At 36.4% G+C, this 23,819-nt stretch overlaps 1 protein-coding gene across 1 annotated transcript in view; it reads left to right on the top strand.

Annotated features, from left to right (window-relative positions):
• HMCN1 (hemicentin 1) overlaps nt 1–23,819 on the top strand; it is a 463,190-nt gene that overhangs the window by 321,214 nt on the left and 118,157 nt on the right. Inside the window, exons 44-49 of the mRNA XM_030302673.1 lie at nt 509–670; nt 2,065–2,346; nt 5,431–5,598; nt 10,268–10,381; nt 10,959–11,045; nt 22,872–23,063. Coding sequence (XP_030158533.1) covers nt 509–670; nt 2,065–2,346; nt 5,431–5,598; nt 10,268–10,381; nt 10,959–11,045; nt 22,872–23,063 — 1,005 coding nt within the window. The remainder of the gene's footprint in view (nt 1–508; nt 671–2,064; nt 2,347–5,430; nt 5,599–10,267; nt 10,382–10,958; nt 11,046–22,871; nt 23,064–23,819) is intronic.

Below are 23,819 nucleotides of genomic sequence, written 5' to 3'. Positions count from 1 at the left end.
TTCATGGGTTCGAGCCCCACATGGGGCTCTGTGCTGAAAGCTCAGAGCCTGGAGCCTGCTTCAGATTCTGTATCTCCCTCTCTGTCTGCCCCTCCCTTTCTTGCTCTGTCTCTCTCTGTCTCTCTCTCAAAAATAAATAAACATTAAAAAAATTAAATTAAAATCATTTTTACTGTTTTAATATTTTCCTTTATTTTTCTGTTTTCTTTCAAATGCAATATTGATTGAAAGAAAAATTTGCAGAAGATAATCTTGATAAATATCTTCTCTTCTTTCTCTTCCTCATGCTCCTTCTTGTCTCGTTTTTCTTCTTCTCTTTCTCCTTTTCCTTCTTCTGTTTTCCCTCTCCTTCCTTCTCCTCCTCCTTCTTTTTGCATAGGATTGTTTTGCAGTGTCATCTGCCTTTTAGGTACTTGAACTAGGACGTAAATAAATATACTTATCAGAGTATATACACAAAATGTTGTATGTTTTTGCTTCATATTCTGCCATTTTGTTTTCTTTTCAGGCTCCCCTGTGCTGGCTGATTCTGCAGGGCGAGTCAGAACTTTATCCGGAGGCAGACAGTTACAGATCTCAATTGCTGAAAAATCTGATGCAGGGCTATATTCATGTGTGGCATCGAATGTTGCTGGAACTGCAAAGAAAGACTACAGTCTGCAAGTTTACAGTAAGTTATTGACTAACCAGACTTTGGCACAATTTTCTTTTAACCTTTCTGTCTTTCATATTTACTTTTTCTTTATATCTTTAAGATACGTTCAAGGCAGTGTGATTATAATATACCTATCATGAGACCCACAAATTTAAATTGTGCTGACATAAACAAAAAACAATTGCTTACTTCTGTTATTTATTTAGCAATACAGCCGTCCACTCTGCATCAGCTTGCCAATGGCAGACGCATCGATGTGGTTGTATTGTGTTGTGGGCAGGATAGTGGATGTGTGGAATGGGGAGAGATAGCATTGTATCATAGGGTATATTTGCAGTACGTAAAAATACCTTATTTTAAAGATTAACTTATATATGATTTGAATGTTTTAATTATTTAAATTATCTCATTTAACTTTTACATGAGCTATGATAGGAAGCAAAATTAATGCCTCCATTTAAAAGTGTGGAAACCATAGAGGTTTCCATGACTGGCCAAGGTCACACAGCTCGATTGTGGTAGAAGTGGCACTAGAACACAAGGTTACTAACACTGGCCCATTTTTCTTCCCCCCACACATATTTATTAGTAATGGTCTAATTTTTTTTTCTTAGAATCAGTATCAGGTAAATTTAGCTGCAAAACTACAGAATAACTGGCGATCAGTGGCTTAACCAATTAGAGACTTATTTTCTCATATAATGAGAAGCCCGAGGTTGGCAGTCACTGGGGTTGGTCAGAACCTTAACTCATATCAGGACAGGAGGGCTAGGATTCTCCTGGCCCTTCCTTTGTGGTATCAACATCATTGCTGCAACTGTGGTATCAAGTCCACATTGAAGGCAAAAATAAAGGTAAGGGGTGGTATTTTTTCCTTTCATCAGGAGAGCAAAAGTATTCCAGACCCATTCCCCTCACCCCCTATGCCTACCCAGCCAATCTTTATTTAGATTTTATAGGCCTGAATTGATTCATGTGACCACCTCAAGTTTTAGCAATAGTCTCAGCTTTCCCAGCTCCCATAGTGGAAGTTAGAAGGAAGGAAGGAATTCATTGTGAGCGAGGCTCCTGTATCTATTTTAATGTTAGTCCTAGGAAGACTTCTATAAATTAGGGCTATGAATGACAGGTTCAAATATTTGTGTAACTTGTCAAAAAGCAGGGAAAGTAGCAAACACAGAATTCTTTTTTTACTGTGTTGATAGTTTATTCTAAGCATGAAACCATTTAGAAACATTGGAGAAGAATTCAACATCTCAATATAGCAATGCTGTCTGTTAGCCTTGGGTCTCTTCTTTAGTAGTTAATATTCGACATCAAAAATGAATATAACTTTGACTGATAATAATTCCTAGGCAAGACTGGAAGCAGACATTTCCTACTTTATTATTTTTTTCTTTTTTCTTTAGTTCGACCAACAATATCTAATAGTGGCAGCCACCCTACTGAAATTATTGTGACTCGAGGGAAGAGTATTTCCTTGGAGTGTGAGGTGCAGGGTATTCCTCAACCAAAAGTGACCTGGATGAAAGATGGCCGCCCCTTGACCAAGGGAAGGGGAATGGAAATATTGGATGAAGGTCGCATCCTTCAGCTGAAGAACATTCATGTATCTGATACAGGCCGTTATATGTGTGTTGCTGTGAATGTAGCAGGAATGGCTGACAGAAAATACGACTTAAGTGTACATAGTAAGTATAAAGAAGCTCAATAAGTCTATTCACTGGCTCTTATAGTCTATAGCATCCTGGATAGGAGATTTAAACCTTCTGTGTTGAGTCTTTTATTTATAGCCTATGATTTTCTACATATGTACCTCTTTTCTGGATCAGTCCCATCATTTATCCTTCTATACCTGACCTCCCATTTCTTAGCTTGCTGAAACAGGCATATATTGGATATTCTATTAGAAAAGCACATAGTGAAGTAGATATAATTGTCTAATTATCTTCTTCAAGTACTTTTGGTCCAGTGCTATCCCAAGTAATATTCCTTAAGTCTATTTTCCAAATTTGCTGTCTTGGTTTGAACAAGCCTAGGTTCCTTAGAGCTTACGGACTCAGCATCAGTTGTTCATGAGTTTTACCAAAGTCAGCTTTAATATTTTAATTATTGAGTCATGAATGTCAATACGAATACACCAAACATACATGTACTCAGGGACAGTTTTTTATATGCATATAATTTGAATGGCAATTTTAATTTTTTCTTTGTTTTTTTAATTCAGTTTATTTAAACAAAAATAATTTGCCACCCCACCCCACCCCAACCCCCCACACACACACCACACACACACCTTTGACAACCATCAGTCTATTTTCTGTATCTATAAACTTGGTTGTATTTATTTGTTTGTTTTTAGATTCCACATCTAAGAGCGATCATACAGAATTCGTCTTTCTCTGTGTGACTTATTTCACTTAGCATAATGCCCTTGAGGTAGTTTTGTTCTTTTTTTATGGCTGAACAATAATCCATTGTATACAAATCCTTTAATTTCTTCATCTATTCATCCATCAATGGACACAGGTTGTTTCCATTGCTTGGCTATGGTAAATAATGCTGCAATGAACATGTGGGGGCATATATTTTTTCAAGATAGTGTTTTCATTTTCTTCATATAAATACCTAAAAGTAAATTGCTGAATCACATGGTCGTTCTATTTTTAATTTTTTAAGGAACTTCAGAAAACCTGTTTCTCATCATGGCTGCACCAGTTTACATTCCCACCAACAGTGCACAAGCATTCTCTTTTCTCTTCATCCCCCCTCCTTGTTATTTTTTGTCTTTTTGATAATAGCCTTTCTAACAGGTGTGAGGTGATATTGCATTGTGCTTTTGATTTGTATTCCCTATTGATTAATAATGTTGAGTACCTTTTCATGTACCTATTGGCCATCTGTATGTCTTTTTTTTTTTTTGATGTTTATTTATTTTTGAAGGAGAGAGAGACAGAGCGTGAGGGGGAAGGGGCAGAGAGAGAGGGAGACACAGAATCTGAAGCAGGCTCCAGGCTCTGAACTGTCAGCAGAGAGCCCAACACAGGGCTCAAACCCATAACCCACGAGATCATGACCTGAGCCAAAGTCGGAGGCTTAACCGACTGAGCCACTCAGGCGCCCCTGTATGTCTTTTTTTTTGGAAAAATGTCTATTCATATACTTTTGCCATTTTTAATTGGATTGTCTGTTTTGGGCTATTGAATTGTATGAGTTCTTTATATATTTTGTATATTAACACCCTATCATATATATGATTTACAAGTAATTTTTCCTGTTTGGTAGGTTGCCTTTTCATTCTGTTGATTATTTCCTTTGCTGTGCAGAAGCTTTTTACTTTGATGTAGTCCCAATAGTTCATTTCTGCTTTTGTTGCTTTTGTTTTTGGTGTCATATTCAAAAAAGCATCTTAATATCCTATGTCAAGGGGCTTACTGCCTACGTTGCCTTCTAGGAGTTTTATGTTTTCATGTCTTGCATTCAAGTCTTTAATTCATTTGAGTTAGTTTTCATGTATGGTGTCAGATAGTGGTCCAATTTCATTAGTTTGCATGTGGCTATCCAATTTTCCTAGCACCATTCATTGAAGAGACTGTCTTTTCCCCATTGGATATTCCTGGCTCCTTTGTCATGAATTAATTGACCATATATGAGTGGGTTTGTTTCTGGGATCTCTGTTCTGTACCATCGATTTTTGTGTCTGTTTTTATGCCAATACCATGCTGTTTTAATTGCTATAGCTTTGTAGAATAGTTTGAAATTAAGTAGCGTGATGCCTCCAGCTTTGTTCTTTCTCAAGATTGCTTTGGCTATTTGGGTTTTTTTGTGGTTCCATATAAATTTTCAGATTGTTGACTCTCTTTCTGTGGAAAATACCATTGGAATTTTGATAGGGATTGCATTGAATCTGTAGATTAGTTAGTATGGACATTTTGACAATATTAATTCCTCAATCCTTTTATTTGTTCCTTCTTCAGTTTCTTTCATTAATGTCTTATAAATCTTCAACATACAGGTCTTTCACTTCCGTGGTTAATTTATTCCTATGTATTTTATTCTTTCTGATACAATTGTAAGTGGGATTGTTTCTTTGTTTCACTCTCTGATACTTAATTATTAATGTATAGAAATACAATAGATTTTGTGTATTGACTTTGTATCCTGCAACTTTAATTAATTAATTTATTAGTTTTAACAGGTTTTGGATGGAATCTTTAGGAATTGCAATTTTTAAATCTATAGAAACAATGATAAATTTAATAGACACAATCTTATAAGTTGAATCCAATTAGGACATGCACAACATCCAGTATTAATAACCTGTGGTTTGCAGCCAGTGTATGAGCCAAAGTTAACAGAATCAGAATGTAAAAGAAAAGAGGTTTCAATATAAAGCATCTTTTTCTGTTAGATTACTTTTAATTTTTAGGATTAGAATTATTTGTTAGAAAATTCTGCCCATAAGGAGGTCATAAATCCATATTAGAGATTTACCAGACAAGATGAATGACTCAGAAAATCATTCACCACCAAGAGAATAATGGCGTGAAAGTCATTTACTGCTATGAGTGGGGAAAAAGTGACATTTTTTACCTCCAGCAGTGTCACACTAAAAATACTGCTGCTACTAATAAGCTCATTGTTGTGGTTGCTTATTTTGCTTACTGTTCACCAGAAAATGGAAGTCTAATTATTAGCCATAGGCTGTTGAGGATTTGGTTTTTGATATATGTTAGCTACTTTATTTTCCTTTTCTTGTTTGTTTTATCTTACAGCCCCTCCAAGCATCATAGGAAACCATGGGAAACCTGAAAATATCAGTGTCGTGGAAAAGAACTCAGTGTCCCTGACTTGTGAAGCTTCCGGAATTCCCCTGCCTTCGATTACCTGGCTTAAAGATGGGTGGCCTGTCAGCCTTAGCAGTTCTGTGAGAATTCTCTCAGGTATTAGAAATTTTCATAGCCTGATAATCTGGATGGCTTCATATGGCTACAGTTTCTCCTTAATTTCTCTTTATTTTTTCTTTTTGATCTAATTGCTTACTATATTGCTGGTCATATTAAGAAAAAATATTTAGAAGGACATCAGAAGCTCTATGAAAAGGGGGAAAAATCTGTAAATATCTCTAGATCCTTTTAAAAAAGAAATCACGGCACTTTCTTATTACTTAAATCATGGGGATGTCAGAACATTCATGCTACAGTAAGTACCAATCAATTTGAAAAGTGAGGAATGAAGAGAAATACTGAAAATGAAGTCAGAGTCTAAAATGAATCATATTTTATAACAAATCTCCATAACCAAGTATTTCATTTGAGTGAGTTTTATATTTTCAGGATGGGTTAGTTTCCAATGAGCTAGGACTTTATCATTAATGTAAAAGGGATATTCAGCTTCTCCCTCATCTGATTATGTAAAAAAATCTATTAGTTTGTCCTTTATAAACCAGGGTAAGCATGCAGAGAGGTGTCTCAAGGCCATGCCACAGGAGTCTGTGCTTAGCTCTTTTAGGAATGAGTCTGTGCTTCACTCTTTAGGTCTTACACAGATCAAGAAAACAATCTTGCCAAGCTGTGGTTAATAAAGGGCTTGGATACTGAGAAGAATACGTAATATGCTGAATGAAGGCATCTGAATTCAAACACACCTCACCCTGAAACTTTTGAGTTAAGCCTAACAAAATGAAGTTAAACTTCTGCACTTACATTAAAAGCATGATGATGGGGGCATCTGGATGAGTCAGTCGGTTAAACTCCCAACTCTTGGTTTCAGCTTAGGTCATGATTTCACGGTTTTGTGAGTTAGAGCCCTGAATCGGGCTGTGAGCTGCTAGCACAGAGCCTCCTTAGGATTCTCTCTCTCTCTCTCTCTCTCTCTCTCTCTCTCTCTCTCTCTCTCGCCCTCTCCCACTTGCGCTCTCTCTCTCAAAATAAATAGACTTAAAATTTTTTTTAAATGATGAAAATTAGGGTGAAATATAGCTTCAGAATTTTTCAAGAAGAGCTCTGAATTGTGTTTGTGATTCAGTATACATTAACAGTGTAATGTGGTCATCAAGAAAATAAATCCAGTATTTTGCCACATTAATAAAAGATACTTTCATTAAAAAAAAAGAAAGAGACCAATTGTATTCTGGACTTAACTTACTCACTAGGAAGACTGGAAGGACCTATTGATAATATTTTTAAAAAAAGGTAACCATGATAGTACATTATTACAAAATAATTTACATTTCTGATTGTATTTAAGGTGGAAAAATAAACCGTATTGTAACGTTATGGTTACATAGTGAAAATTAAATTTAAAGACTTGAAGAACCATGGTGCAGAAAAGAATTATGTTGGTTGTGTCTAGTTCAGAGGCTAAAAGTAATGCCAGTTTATGGAAGATTCTAGGGACAGATTTGGGTCTGAATATAAACAACTTAAAAAATAGTTATATTGTTAAAAGTTAAGATGAACTATTCTTAAGAGTAAGTGACCTCTTGCCTCTAAATTTGTTCAAAGTTTCAATTCCCACTTTTGAAGACTTTTTCAGATAAGATCCTTTCCTAGTTTTGAATTAATTCTAAATATCCTAAGGTCCCTCTGTTTTTTTAAGGTGTTGGTCTATAAATGATAGGACCTTGATGAAGAATTTATATTGCTATAATTATTGTATTTATTGCCTATAATACTCACTAAATTTACAATTCCAAAAAAGTTACTTTGTTAACTTCTATTTCTTCACCTATAAAGTGAAGATATTAATAATATTTGCCTCTTAGGGCTTTTGTAAAGTTGAAATGAGTTCATATATGTAAATCAGTTAACACAAGCATCCAATACATGTTCAGTATTGACATAGACAGTCAAGTAAAAGGTTTGGGTGTCCCTGTCCTGGGAAATTTTCCTATTTCCTTACTATATTACTTTCCTCTGCACAGGAGTCCTAGTCTCTATTGATCTTAGGAAATGCATACGAATGACAAAGGCTTTATTACAATTTGGCTACCAAAAACCTGAACACATTATCTTCTTGTCTTGAAATCATCCTCATATTTTTGGCTTCTTTTTTTTTTTTAATTCTCAATTGCTGAAAAAGTAGGAACTCTTTTTATTTATTTTTTTTTTTTTTAAATTTTTTTTTTTTTCAACGTTTATTTTTATTTTTGGGACAGAGAGAGACAGAGCATGAACGGGGGAGGGGCAGAGAGAGAGGGAGACACAGAATTGGAAACAGGCTCCAGGCTCCGAGCCATCAGCCCAGAGCCTGACGCGGGGCTCGAACTCCCGGACCGCGAGATCGTGACCTGGCTGAAGTCGGACGCTTAACCGACTGCGCCACCCAGGCGCCCCAGTAGGAACTCTTTTTAAATATAATAGCTACACCAGGGCTCCTGAAATGAAAAAGGCAAGATAGTAGTGATGTACTGCTATCACAAAGAGTGATATGCTCTGGCTTATTCTAGATTTACAGGAGTGGTGTTTGGGTTTTATTTAGTCTTGTTTTGCTTGACAAGCAGCTGGAGATCCCTGAGTGAACACATTAAAAGTATTTGACCTCGTGGCGTTGCCAAAAGAGTCATTCAGTTTTACAGTCTGAACATGTGTATTGTGCAATAGATGAATGAGAATCAGATGAATGGCATATGACTTGCTTGGTCCTTGGTCTGCTGCACACTTCTGTTTCATTAAGATTAGTTCTCCTGAGACTAAGTACAGATTTTCTGAAAGCAATATGTTTGTGAAGGTCATTGTTTTGAAGTTATCTGCCAAGAACAGATAGCTGCTATAAAAGTTTAATAGGTACAAGAAACATCTCCATTTAAGTATAACTTACTGTCAGATCTTTTGTTTCTCACTGGATTAAGTGAGAGGACCAGGAAACAAAAGAAAGATCATGAGATTTAGGCGGTTAAGGTTTGCAGAGCTAGAAATAACTCATAAAAGTTGTATTGTGTTAATATCTCTCAGCTGGAATCATATTATGGTCTCACTAACTTGGCAGGGAGTACCTGAATCCCTGCCGAATTAACACAAGTTTTTTTGACATGTTTACACAATTTCTGTATTTAACTTTCTTTATTTAAATTCAGTTCAGAAAAAAAAAAAAAGATTGAATTCAGGTAATCAACTTTGTCTAAATAAGTTACTACCTAGCTCGCCTTTCAACGGGTTGAAGATAGAAAGGTTGCTTACAGGAAAAGCTCAGTGACATCTTGTGTTTATAAAAACAAAGCAGATGGACTCTCCTGAGAAATCCAGAGCCAGGTGAATATTTACATGAAAATTCCATGTTTAACCATTTCCATTTTTTTAGTTCAAATTCAGAGTACTAAGCAAAAATGTACCAGGTAGAAACGTATTACAAAATCCAAGACATGAGTTACTTTTTTTTTCTTAGAATGTACTTCTCAAATGGTTTCAAGGACTCTCCTCTCAGTGTGCCTTAGTTTTCTTCAAGCTTTGCTTCAGCCCATTTACTGGCTCCTCTTCCTTTGTCCTTCAGGGTGTGACTAGGCCCTTCAGCATATCAGAGCCTCCCTCTCAGTCGACAAGCATTTCATAGATGCAGAATCTTTTGTCCCTACATAGAAGTACAAAACATAAAATGTAACAAAAGCAGAGTTGTGCTAGTCAGTCAAGTGACACCCACAGACTTTGATCGAAATGATTCTAGGACTCCATGATACTCAGGTGAAGACCAGTAGTTGGTCTTCATGGTTTCCCCCATTCCTTATAGAGTGATGTCACCATAGTCTGGGTTACTTGTGTAGTTCTTTTTCTCACATTCCCATTTCATATGCCCAGTGGCAAACTGGGAATCTTTTCCTAAATGTCCTGTCACAATTGTCTTTCTAAAGCACAGATCACATCATGACGTTTTTTGTTTACACACTTCCATAGCTTTTAGTGAGCACGATAAAGCCCCAATTCCGTAGCAAAGCATTCAAGGGGCCAAAGCATCTGGCCCTACTCCAACTAGTCTTATCTCTAAATATTGGCTTCACCTGCTCTGATTCTTTTTTTTTTTTTTTTTAGAGAGACAAAGAGGGAGTGAGTGGGGAGGAGGGGCAGAGAGAGAGAGAGAGAGAGAGAGAGAGAGACAGAGAATCTCAAGCTGTCTCCACCCTCAGCTCAGAGCCCAATGCAAGACTCAATCTCATAACCCTTGACTCATGACCTAAGCTGAAATCAAGAGTCCGACACTCAACCTACTGAGTCACCCAGGCTTCCCTCACCTTTAAGTACCACAACCCACATCTGTTTTCTCCTGTACTACCTCATTCATAGTCTACTTAACAGTGGTTTCTCTCAACTCCTCTATGTGTTAAAGTATACTTGCCTTTTAAGATTATGTTCAAACATCACCTCTCTGAAACTCTGTTTCTTGCCTGCTGTCACCTAGCATTGCATTAATGTTTTTATCCATTCAACCAAAAAATTATTCTGAATTGCCCTTTCTGTTTCATATAGACTTAAAACATGATTTAAAAAAGATACTTGACTTAAATAAATGTTTAAGGCCTTTGAAGCATATTGACTGAATTTTATCTAAATTGAGCATTAGTTGGCCAACTTGTAAAGTTATCGATTTCTTTTTGAGTCATCTGGTGGTTTGCTTCTCTAGGAGGCAGGACTCTGCGGTTGATGCAGACCAGAATAGAAGATGCGGGACAGTATACTTGTGTTGTAAGAAATGCAGCTGGTGAAGAAAGAGGAATCTTTGGGCTTTCAGTATTAGGTATTTTTATAATTTTCAGTTGGCTTAATGCATTCTGTATGTACATTTAAAATTTACCTACAGCTTGATCTCACATTCATATATTCTTTGGCCCCTGGGCTGATACTTTTGGCAATAATTCAGTGTTAGAATAATTTTGGATGTAATTAGTTGGATTAAAATGCCTGAAATGCCATGTCTTTTCAGTTCACAATTGTTCAACAATATTTTAAGACTCTGATAACTTGTTTCATGTGAATATTTATCAGAGTTACAGTGGGAGAAATAAATGTCTAATAAATGTTCTTATCAACTTGTTGGCATTTTTATCCAGACTTTATAACTTATGTTACAATAAAATTCATTATAAGTGAATTCATGGCATATAACTTTATACTATATCTAAAAATTGGAATTGATCAAAATAATGTTATGACATTATTCTAGTAAACAAATAATGAGAATTTGGGGATTTGTTTTAAAGGTTATAGCTTATAAAAATATAAACAAAGATGCTTATAAAATAATAATCCTGCTGTTAGAATAGTTGCTTACTTTTTCTGTTTTTTTCTGCATTTAACTTTTTTTTTTTTTTTAGTGCCACCTCGCATTGTGGGCGAAAATACATTGGAAGACATGAAGGTCAAAGAGAAACAGAGTGTTACACTGACTTGTGAAGTGACAGGTAAGGGACTTAGCTCTTGTATTCCTGCTGTTCCTCCACTCACTGATTATTTATTGCCTCCACTATGTATCTTAATTAGTTGAGAAAAAAGTCAAACTACTATAATAAGCATTTGAAATTGAATTCTAGTTGAGTAGAGCCAATAGAAGTATAGGAGGAAATTTCTCAGATTCTCTGGAGATGAGAATATTCCAGGGTGCCTGGGTAGCTCAGTGGGTTAAGCATCTGGCTCTTGATTTCAGCTCAGGTCATGATCTCACCGTTTGTGAGATCCAGCCCTGTATCAGGCTCTGCACTGGCAGCGCGGAGCCTACCTAGGATTCTCTCTCTCCTTCTGTCTGCCCCTCCCCCTCTCAAAATAAATAAATAAACTTTAAAAAAACAAAAGAATACCCCTACACTGAGGAAAGGAAGGAAGAAGGGGTGGGTGGGGGAAAAAAGAAAGACACATAGGTCTTTTCTTTCAATTCAATAAATTATTGTCTTTTTAAAAATTCTGCTTCTGGGGCGCCTGGGTGGTGCAGTCGGTTAAGCATCCGACTTCAGCCAGGTCACGATCTCGCGGTCCGGGAGTTCGAGCCCCGCGTCAGGCTCTGGGCTGATGGCTCAGAGCCTGGAGCCTGTTTCAGATTCTGTGTCTCCCTCTCTCTCTGCCCCTCCCCCGTTCATGCTCTGTCTCTCTCTGTCCGAAAAATAAATAAACGTTGAAAAAAAAAAATTAAAAAAAAAAAAAATTCTGCTTCTGCTTGTATATAGAGAAACAGAAAAGATGTATACAATATATGTATATACATATATACACACACATACATAGATAAAGAAAGTGTGATGTACACACACACACACACACATTTTCTTTATCCATTCACCTGTCAATAGACTCTTAAGTTGTTTTCATATTTTACCTATTGTGAATAATACTGCAGTAAATGTGGGAGTACAGATATCTTTTTAAGACAGTGACTTTGGGTTTTTTTTAAATATATGCCAGAAGGAGAATTGCTGGATCATGTGGTATTACTATTTTTAATTTTTTGAGATCTCCATAATGTTTTCCAAAGTGGCTATGCCAATTTACATTCCCACCAACAGTGCACAATTGTTCCCTTTTCTCACATCCTTATCAATACTTGTTATCTCTTGTCCTTTTGATAACAGTCATTCTAACAAGTGTGATGTAAAATCTCACAGTGGTTTTGATTTGCATTTCCCAATGATTAGTGATGTTGAACATCTTTTCATGTACGTATTTGTCATCTGTATGTCTTCTTTGGAAAAAATGTCTATTCTGGTCCCTTGCCAATTATTAAATTTTATTATTTGTTGTTGTTTGCTATTAAGTTCTTTATATATTCTGGATATTAATCCCTCATCAGATATGTGGTATGCAAATGTTTTCCCCCATTCCATAGGTTGCCTTTTTATTTTGCCAATGATTTCTTTTCCTGGGCAGAAGCTTTTTAGTTTAGGACTCCCATGTCATAGACTCTGGGTCTGGAGTTCTCCTTGTCCAGCAAGAAAGTGGATGCAGGATTGAAATGCCAGAGAGGGTAATGTCCAAGAGGAGACAAGAGCCCTGAATAAGGGTCCTTGCTCTGTTTTTATTAGGATCAGAAATCTTACCAGCGTGATGGGCATGCACGAAGAGACAATGAAACTGTGAACATTAATTCATGGGCGTGGGGGAAAGTGGGTTTGAAGATATGCAGTGTTAGGGGTTTGGGTCAATACAAAATAAAATTCTGGTGCTGGGTGGAAGGTTGTTTACAGCAGATGAGAGGCACCACCTCTGTTTACCTAAACTGGCCTAGGGACAAGAAAGAGCATGCTACTTCAGGGTTAATAAGGCACTGTCCTTTTGCTAATTAGCTCCACTCCAGGCAACTTGCCCTGCTGTGGTCTATAGCCCTGTTTACCTGTTTTTGTCCTTCCTTCCAATGAAAGCAGCTTTCTGCTATTGTACTAAATTGGAGGGTGTTTCTGCCCTGAAACCTAATCTTGTTTACCTCATCTTGGATGTTTTCATCCTGAGATTTCCTGTTCCTATACCTTTGTCCTATACTGAGGGCCTTTGCCCTGTTTACCTAATCTTGTTTACCCAAACTTGGGTGTGTTCATCTTGTGGCTTTCTAATTCTTTATGCCTTGTTAACCCATCAGTGCAAGCTCAGGGAATTCCTAAGCTTATTCCCTACAGTTCCCCCTTTTTTTGTTTTTCTTGGTTCTTCTAGTTTAGTGTTTGAGGACCGTCATAATGAGCTCCTGGTCCTTTTGCTTTTGGATGGTTTGGAGGGCGATTCTGCAAATATGTAAAAAGAGACACAGTAAAAGCATTCCACTTCCCAGAGTTATCCACAGTTTAAGATGAGTGCTGGCTGTTAAGTAAGAAAGGATTTAGGTCACGCCACATTGCCCAGGAATCAGCCCACTCATTTTTAAGTTAGTCTTCTGCATATTGTAGCTGTTGATACAAGTCATATCTAAGTTTTCTCTATTGTTAGAGAGGTAGAAAGAAAAAACACCGTAAAGGTGTGTCTGGACAGCATCCCAAGCTTGGGAGTGATTATAAGGAATGCCAGTCATGCAAATATGCTGGTAGTTAGAGTCGCAGGACAGTTTAGAGTGAAGGAACAAGGCCTTATGTCTTTTTCCAATAAATTCCACTGCAGCCTCAAGAGCTTTGAGGCAGGCCAAAACTTGTCTATCAATAGAAGTTTGACTTATAAATTCTTTGGTAGTGTTGACCATAAACTTATTAAGGACATGGGCTGTTTGGATAGTATGATGCAGGAGATTCCAATAAGAGTGGCAGAGACCATAGCGCCTACTGCTGCTAGGATGCCCATGATTAACAGGCCAACAAATCTTTTTTGCCTTACCAGTGTTGAACAAACTTGGAAAGTGTGCCTAGTCCTGATGGATGCATATAGGGCTCAGAGCTATTACAGGAACCCAGGCCGAGATGCGCTAAGTACTGATAAAGAGGAGATATTTAATTGGGTAATGTTATAATTATTTATGCAGGACATAAACCAGCCCTGGGAGGGAGAGATATTGTAATTATTTTCTAGTAGTTTGATCTGTAAAGTGGAGGTAGCAAAGAGAACATAGGGAGAAGGGACACAAGTAGTGGTCCATGCAAATTGATGGTTGTTCAAGGAAGCCCAAGTTATGTTAATATGTCGATTTACATAAATTTCACCATGGCTAACAGTACAAGTGAAGAAGGGAAGGCCTAGCTTACAAAGATTAACAAGCCGGTCCTTTTAATTTCTCTTTATGTGCATTAATTAAAGGGCCTGACAAGCTCTGTCTTTCCAGAAAATATTGTCCCTACTAGACTGGTCATAGGATATGGTCTTATTTGAATATTTTGTTTCAAGGTGTCCTCTAGGACCCCTTCAATAATAGTCCAATTGCCCCAGCGAAGATTATGCTCAATCTCTCCATAACAGGTTGTCCAAGGAATATTATTCCAGGGGTGGTCTGAATATTTGAGACTAGAGCAAGCTATAACATTAAGAGTGTGAGATATGTTTGTTTTTTGAGGTAAATCAAAGCTTGTGGCTGACAAAAAGGTAAAATTCTCTGGCCTTGTAGAGGTTTTGGGCCGTACACATAAAAGCCAGTTATTTTTAGTTTGCAACAAACAGATAAATTGCTAAATTTAGTAACACACACAGGAGGTGCTGGAAGAAGCCACCATCGAGGTCTTGGCATATAAAGCCAATACTCTTGTTCAGTTTGGAAGGGCCAGTTAAGATTGGCTCCCTCCATGAACTCTGCCATTATTGCTAATAGAAATATCCAGGCTAGGAGTGTTAAGCTATCAAATATAGGTAGGTTAAGAAGATGAGCCCAATATGAATATTGAGCTTGGCCTGGACAAATGAGGGCAAGGAGAAAAATCAGGGTTACATATATCAAATTCTTGTTAATGATGGAGATCATGACCATCAGATGCGAATTAGGGGCATATGCAATATCATTGTGTTGTAAGAGGATGACAGCCTGGTTAGACAGGTGTTTAAGGCTTCCCCATGTTATATCAGGAGCAAAAACTTGTGTTTGTGGCTTCAGGATGAGGAGTCAATGCAGAGGCTTCTTCCATCTTGAAAAAGGGGGGCAGTGGTTGCTCATTCAGAGTCATTCTCTGGATGTCCTAGTTCACTGGAAGATATCCTGGGGGTCTCCACTATGGCATGGTACAGCTACACCAACCAAGAGGGAATCCACAGAGGTCCAGAATCTGAAAGAACACAAGCATATCCTCGACCCCAGGTGAGAAGTTCAGTGGGCTCAGTCCGTGTGAGCCCCCCTTTGGAGATTTTGGATAGCACCATAGAGTGAGAGGGTTTATTTGATTTTGAAGAATGTCATTCAGCTGCAGTTAGTACTTGAGGATTAAGATTTTAAAAGAGTAATCATAGCACTATCAAGAAGGAGCTGAGGTTATAATGCAGACAGCCAGGGGTATCTCCCCCCTTTTTGTTTGTTTGTTTGTTCTTTTACATATTTTTGAGCATATTATGTGTTCATTTTATAATTGCTTGGCCTTGTGGATTATAAAGAATGGGTAATTCCAACCAAGGCTTAAGTAAAAAAAATTAAAAGGGTGTGTTTTCCTGTTGTTTTACCCTTTTCGTTAAAATTATATTTATTTATTTACTTACTTATTTTACTTACTACCATTAACAAAAATGTATTTTCATTTTTTAGATCTTACATATCTCTTACTTTTTTATATATGAAGTTACTTATTTCCATTAGCCTTAATTACATATAGCAGAATTTTAACTCTTAGAAACCTTAGTCTCCAGTGAAAACTAGGTAGTAACCAATTGTGAACTGTTATATCAGAAATTTTTTAGGTGGCAGACTTATGAATCCATTAGGCATAAAGTATGTTTTTTTAATGGATTTAAATATTCTTAGTTTGGGTTTTTTTTTTTTTTTTGCCATAAGACATCAGAAGCATAAACCTATGTTTAGTAAGCAATGCCTCAGCAGTCCATTTGATTTGGAAGAACCCTAAATGTCTGATGAACTTAATTTGATTTAACATTTAAGCAAAATGTTCAAGTTTTAGGTTACCAAAGACCCTGAAAGCTATTTTAACAATTACTCATGAAAACTATGAGACAAAGTTAACCATTTACTCTAAGTCATCCTCTTGGTAACAAATTGGAACAGAAATAACAGGAGCTTATTTGACCTTCAGTAAACCTTAGTAGAATTAAGGTGTATTATTTAATTCCCTGAGCTTGCACCGATGGGTTAACAAGGCATAAAGAATTAGAAAGCCATAGGATGGGGCACTTGGGTGGCTCAGTGGGTTGAGTGTCTGACTTAAGCTCAGATCATGATCTCATGGTTCGTGGGTTCGAGCCCCACGTCGGGTTCTGTGCTGACAGCTCAGATCCTGCAGCCTGCTTCAGATTCTGTCTCTCTTTCTGCCCCTCCCCCACTTGTGCTCTCTCTGTCTCTAAAATAGATATTGACCTGTAGTTTTCTTTTCTTTGGTATCCTTACCTGGCTTTGGTATCAGGGTAATGCTGGCCTCCTCTTCAATTTTTGAAAGAGTTTCAGAAGAACTGTTGTTAATTCTTTCAGTGTTTGGTAAAATTCACCAGTGAAACCATCTGATCTCTGCTTTTCTTTATTACGAGGTTTTTGATTATTGATTCAGTCTCCTTACTCATTGGTCTGTTCAGATTTTCTGTTTCTACATGATTCAGTCTTGGCAACTTATATGTTTTCAGGAATTTGTCTTATTTATTCTAGGTGGTCAAGTTTGTTGGCAATAGTATTAATAGTACTCTCTTATAATCCTTTGTATTTCTATAGTATCAGTTGTAATGTCTCCTCTTTCATTTATAATTTATTTATTTGGGTCTTCTGTCTGTCTTTCTTAGGACAGCTAAACATTTTTATTTATCTTTCCAAAGAACCAGTTCTTAGTTTTGTTAATCTTTTCTATTGTTATCCTATTCTCCATTTATTTCTGCTTTAGTCTTTATTATTTCCTTCCTTCTGCTAACTTTGGTCTTAGTTCTTTTTTTTCCCCTAGTTCCATGATGTGTATAGTTAGGTTGTTTATTTGAGATTTTTCTATTTTTCTATGTATGAGTTTTTCAATATAAGCTTCTGTCTTAAAACTGCATTTGCTGCATACTAAAAATTTTGATATGTTGTGTTTCCATTTTCGTTTGTCCTAAGATACTTTTTCATTTCCCTTTTGATTCTCTCTTTTATCCATTGGTTATTCTAAAGTGTACTGTTTAATTTCCATGTATTTGTGAATTTTCCAGCTTTCCTTCTGTTAATGGTTTGTACTTTTATACCATTGTGATAAGAAATGATACTCTGTATGATTTTTCTTTTTTTCTTTTTTTTTTGACTTGTTTTATTTTTTATTTTTTAAAATTTACATCCAAATTAGTTACCTTATAGTGCAACAATGATTTCATGAGTAGATTCCTTAGTGCCCTTTACCCATTTAGCCCATCCGCCCTCAGTAACCCTCAGTTTGTTCTCCATATTTACGAGTCTCTCTGTTTTGTCCCCCTCCCTGTTTTTATGTTATTTTTGTTTCCCTTCCCTTACGTTCCTCTGTTTTGTCTCTTAAAGTCCTCATATGAGTGAAGTCATATGATTTTTGTCTTTCTCTGACTGACTAATTTCACTTAGCATAATACCCTCCAGTTCCATCCACATAGTTGCAAATGGCAAGATTTCATTCTTTTTGATTGCCGAGTAATACTCCATTCTATATATATATACCACATCCTCTTTATCCATTCATCCATCGATGGACATTTGGGCTCTTTCCACACTTTGGCTATTGTTGATAGTGCTGCTATAAACATGGGGATGCATGTGTCCCTTCAAAACAGCACACCTGTATCCTGTGGATAAATGCCTAGTAGTGCAATTGCTGGGTCGTAGGGTAGTTTTTAGTTTTTTGAGGAACCTCCATACTGTTCTCCAGAGTGGCTGCACCAGCTTGCATTGCCACCAACAATGCAAAAGAGATCCTCTTTCTCTGCATCCTCGCCAACATCTATTGTTGCCTGAGTTGTTAATATAAGCCATTCTGACAGGTGTCAGGTGGTATCTCATTGTGGTTTTGATTTGTATTTCCCTGATGATGAGTGATGTGGAGCATTTTTTTCATGTGTCAGTTGGCCATCTTGATGTCTTCTTTGGAGAAGTGTCTATTCATGCCTTTTGCCCATATCTTCACTGGATTATTTGTTTTTGGGTGTTGAGTTTAATAAGTTCTTTATAGATTTTGGCTACTAACCCTTTATCTGATACGTTGTTTGCAAATATCTTCTCCCATTCTGTCGGTTGCCTTTCAGTTTTGCTGATTGTTTCCTTCGCTGTGCAGAAGCTTTTTATTTTGACGAGGTCCCAGTAGTTCATTTTTGCTTTTGTTTCCCTTGCCTCCAGAGACAAGTTGAGTAAGAAGTTGCTGTGGCCAAGGTCAAAGAGGTTTTTGCCTGCTTTCTCCTCGAGGATTTTGATGGCTTCCTGTCTTATATTGAGGTCTTTCATCCATTTTGAGTTTATTTTTGTGTCTGGTGTAAGAAAGTGGTCCAGGTTCATTCTTCTGCATGTCGCTGTCCAGTTTTCCCAGCACCACTTGCTGAAGAGACCGTCTTTATTCCATTGGATATTCTTTCCTGCTTTGCCAAAGATTAGTTGGCCATACGTTTGTGGGTCCATTTCTGGGTTTTCTATTCTGTTCCATTGATCTGAGTGTCTGTTCTTGTGCCAGTACCATACTGTCTTGATGATCGCAGCTTTGTAGTATAGCTTGAAGTCTGGGATTATGATGCCTCCTGCTTTGGTTTTCTTTTTCAAGATTGCTTTGGCTATTCAGGGTCTTTTCTGGTTCCATACAAATTTTAGGATTATTTGTTCTAGTTCTGTGAAGAATGCTCATGTTATTTTGATAGGAATTGTATTGAATATGTAGATTGCTTTGGGTAGTATTGACATTTTAACAATATTTGTTCTTCCTATCCAGGAGCATGGAATGTTTTTCCATTTTTTGGAAATGGAAATTATCCATTGGTTAATTTTGGTGTCATCTTCAATTTCTTTCATAAGCTTTTTATAGTTTTCAGTGTATAGATTTTCCACATCTTTGGTTAGATTTATTCCTAGGTATTTTGTGGTTTTTAATGCAATTGTAAATGGAATCGACTCCTTGATTTCTCTTTCTGTTGCTTTATTGTTGCTGTATAGGAATGCAGCCGATTTCTGTGCATTGATTTTATATCCTGCAACTTTGCTGAATTCATGAATCAGTTCTAGCAGGTTTTTCATGGAACCTTTTGGATTTTCAATATAGAGTATCATGTCATCTGCGAAGAGTGAAAGTTTAACCTCCTCCTAGCCGATTTGGATGCCTTTTATTTCTTTGTGTTGTCTGATTGATACTCTGTATGATTTTAATCATCTTAAATTTGTTAAGACTTGTTCTGTGGTCTAACATATAATATATTCTAATTAATGTACTATGTGTGCTGAAAATAATGTGTATTCTGCTATTGTTGGCTAGAATGTTCTGTATAATTCTGTTTGGTCTAGAGTGTTGTCCAAATCCTATTTGTTTTTTTGTTTTTTGTTTTGTAGTTGTTCTTGTTGTTTTATCAATTCTCTGTATGGATGATCTTTTCATTGTTGACAGTGGGTATTAAGTTCCCTAAATACTATTGTATTGCTGTTTATTTCTCTTTTTAGTTCTATTAGTATTTGTTTATATACTTAGTTGATCCAATGTTGGGTGCACAAATATTTACATTTATTATATCTTCTTGAGGATTGATCCATTTATCATTTCATAATGATCTTCTTTGTCTCCCTTGTAGGCAACATATTACTAAATCTTGTTTTTTAATTCATTCAGTCATTCTCTGTTTCTTGATTGGAGAATTTAATCCATTTATGTTAAAGTAATTATTGATAAGTAAGGACTTACTATTGCCATTTGTTTTCTTATTATTTTGTAAACCCTTTATTCCTTGCTTCTTGCTGTCTTCTTTTGTGAGTTGATGGTTGACTCCTTTATCCTAATCTTTTGTAGAACTAGTATAGATTTTTCTTCACCATGAGACTTACATAAAATATCTTACATGTTTTTTTAGCCTGATAGCAACTTTAATTTGATAGTATACATAAACGTTACATTTTTACTTCTCTCCCCCTCACATTTTAGATTATTGATGTGGCAGTTTTTGTACTTTTTACATGTCCAAATTATTGCAGTTATGGTTATTTTAAATACATTTACTTTTTAAGTTTTAATTTTTTTTTAACATTTATTTATTTTTTAGAGACAGAGAGAGACAGAGCATGAGCAGGGGAGGGGCAGAGAGAGAGGGAGACACAGAATCCAAAGCAGGCTCCAGGCTCCAAGGCATCAGCACAGAGCCTGACACTGGGCTCAAACTCATGAACCGTGAAATCATGACCTGAGGTGAAGTCGGACACTTAACCGACTGAGCCACCCAGGCACCCCTACTTTTTAACTTTTAAACTAGAGTTGTAAGTGAATTACATACTACCATTACAATTGAAGAGACTATGACTTTGGCTGTATATTTACCATTACTGGTGAGTTTTGTGCATCCTCTTGTTTCCACTTGAGAATGTCCTTATTAGCATTCTTGTAAGGCAGGCCTAGTGATAATGAACTCCCTCAGCTTTTGTTTGTTCAGGAAAATCTTTATCTTTCCTTTGCCAGCTATAGTATTCTTGGTTGACAGATTTTTTTTCTGTTAACATTTTGAATAAATTATCCTATTCTTTCCTGGCATACAAAGTAGATCTTATTTTTTTTTTAATTTTTAAATGTTTATTTATTTTTGAGAAAGAGGAAGACAGAGCACAAGCAGGGGAGGAGCAGAGAGTGAAGGAGACAAAGAATCCAAAGCAGGCTCCGGGTTCTGAGCTGTCAGCACAGAGCCCGATGCGGCTCAAACTCACAAACTGCCAGATCATGACCTGAGCCAAAGTCAGGCACTTAACCAACTGAGCCACCCAGGCACCCCCAAAGTAGAACTTATTTTTTTTAAACCAGCCTAAAGTCTTATGGAAGTTCCTTAGTATGTGATATGCTTTTCTCTTGCTGCTTTCAAACTCTTTGTCTTTAACTTTTAAAAACATAATTATGATGTGTTTCAGTGTAGCCCTTTTCAAGTTCAACCCATTTGGGGTCCTTTGGGCCTCATCAATCTGGATGTCCATTTCTCTCCCCATGTCTGGGAACTTTTCAGCCATAATTGCTATAAATATACTTTTTGTCCTTTATCTCTGTCCTTCTTGGATTCCCATAATGTATATATTGTTTCTGTTGATGGTATTCCATAAGTCCTATAGGCTTATGTTCTTTCTTTCTTTCATTCTTTCCTTTTCTGACTGGTTACTTAATGACCTATCTTATAGTTCACTAATTCTTTCTTCTTGGTTAAGTCTGGTGTTGAAGCTGTCTATTGAATTCTTTGGGTCAGTCACTATGTTATTCAGCTCAAGGAATTCTGTTTGTTTGTTTTTGATAGTTTCTATTTCTTTGTTCATGCACTGTTTTCTTAATTTTGTTTAGGGCCTGTGTTCTTGTGGTTCCCTAAACTTCTTTGAGAGGATTATTCTGAATTCTTGGTCAGACAGTCCATAGATCTCCATTCGTTTAAAGTCATTATTAGAGTTTAATTAGTTTCCTTTGATAGTATCTTTTTTTACCTGATTCCTTGCATTAGTATCTGCACATTTGAGTAAGGGGCCTCCTCTTCCAGACTTTATAGGTTTACTTTGGCAACAGTAATCATCCATCAGTCAACTCAGCTTGGTGTTCTACATAGGTAATCTGGTAGTGTCCTTGCAGGTGGGGTGCTATTAGGGTCTCTATTTGGTTAAGGCCACACTGCTTGAGCTCTGAGGTTAGTGGAGAGGGGTTACTGTTGGCTGGAAACAGTCAGATAGTACTACTCGCTTGATTTCTTGACTGAGTGCAGTAGGATAGGCTCTGTGGTTGCCTGAATGTTCTGGTTAGGCTTCCTAGTCAGGTGGGACTGGGTGCTGTAACTCAGCAGTTGGGCAGGCCTGTAAATTTGCTTCCCCGTCTGGGTGGGGCTATAGAACAGGTTCCATGGTTGGTGTGGTCAAGCCTTCCAATTTTAATATATTATTCTAGCCCTTTTTCCTAAGTAAACTTGCTTTTATGGTTTTAAATTTTTTTTAATTATTTGAGAAACTTAAAAATTAATATTTAACATAAGTTTCATGTTAAAACAGAAAGATATTTCCCCATAGGCTATAAATATTACAGGACTAATTACTATATTTATATTTATATCCACCAATCTATATATTTATGCTAGAATCCTGGTATAAACTGAAAATATCTATTTATGAAATTGTTTAATTAAAGGCTTTTCCTTTTTTATAGCTTTCTGTCAAAAATATAAAAACTTAAAAAAATTTTAATGCATGTGAAAGTATTCGTGAAAAATAATTTTAATAAAAATGCATATCCCATTTTTTTAAAAGTATGTTTTGCTATTTAAGGACAAAGACTAATTTGGAATGATTTCACTTATAGATCAAAACAATTTTCATTTGAAAATGGTTTGTGATACACAAATTTAAAAAATTATAGCATGATTGTTATAAATTATGTTTATAAATTTAACATGAATGGCTAATGCATTGTTTTACAAATGTGATATTTAAATGTCAAATAGGTGAAAATGCTTTCAGTTATCATTTATAGGCATATAATTATTACCCATCTCTCAGAAATGGCTTTTGGTTACAGGGAACCCAGTGCCAGAAATTACATGGCACAAAGATGGACAGCTCCTCCAGGAAGATGACACCCATCACATTATGTCTGGTGGCCGCTTTCTTAAAATTACTAAGGCTCAAGTATCACACACTGGAAGATATGCATGTTTGGCTTCTAACACGGCTGGCGACAAGAGCAAAAGTTTCAGTCTTAATGTGTTGGGTAGGTACAATCAGTGCTTCAAATCTTGAAGAATCAAACATGAAGGTCTGCTGACTTCTTTTCTTTTTCTGCTTAATGTTTCTACCATAGAATTTCATTATTTAAGGAGGACTAGTGGTTGTGTACATTTGCTGTTTTTCTTTAATTCATTCATTCATTCATAGATTTATTCATCACATTAAAAATACCACCTATGTTCCAGGCACTGTGTTTTGTGCTAGGGACACAACTGTGGAAAAGACAGATCCTAAAAACATAGTGGTAAAAGATAAAATATATGCTGGTCAAAGAGAAATAGGTCAACAGTACAAGGGGCTCAATCTGATATATTTTATCCTTTCTTTATGAGACTCTGCCATTATTGGTAATTGTCTGTCTTATAGTCTTTGTGGACTAGGAATTATGAGAAACTATACATTCAAAGTTATGCTTATGTCTCAGGCATGACATTAAAATAGATTCTTAATTTCTGTTCATGTCTTGAAATTTAAAATACACCACCTAAATGTATTATATTTGATTACATATATCAAAATACTTTTTATTGTACTAGAATCAACTGACCTACATTTGAGTATGCAAAGTTTTGCAATTTTTGTTTGTTTTTGTAGTTATTGCCTAGACTCTTTTGGGAAACATAGTCTCGTACATAGGAAACTCCCATACAGGATACTACCCTCTTGTAGCTTACAGCCTAATTAAGTAGAAGAGATATGTGTGCAAGAAAAATTAAATCAAAATAGTGGATAATGTATA

Source organism: Lynx canadensis, chromosome F1 (genome assembly GCF_007474595.2).
Source record: "Lynx canadensis isolate LIC74 chromosome F1, mLynCan4.pri.v2, whole genome shotgun sequence".
Classification (NCBI taxonomy): Eukaryota; Metazoa; Chordata; class Mammalia; order Carnivora; family Felidae; genus Lynx; species Lynx canadensis.
Note: the sequence above shows the minus strand (reverse complement) of the source record. Positions and strands in the feature narration are given on the sequence as shown.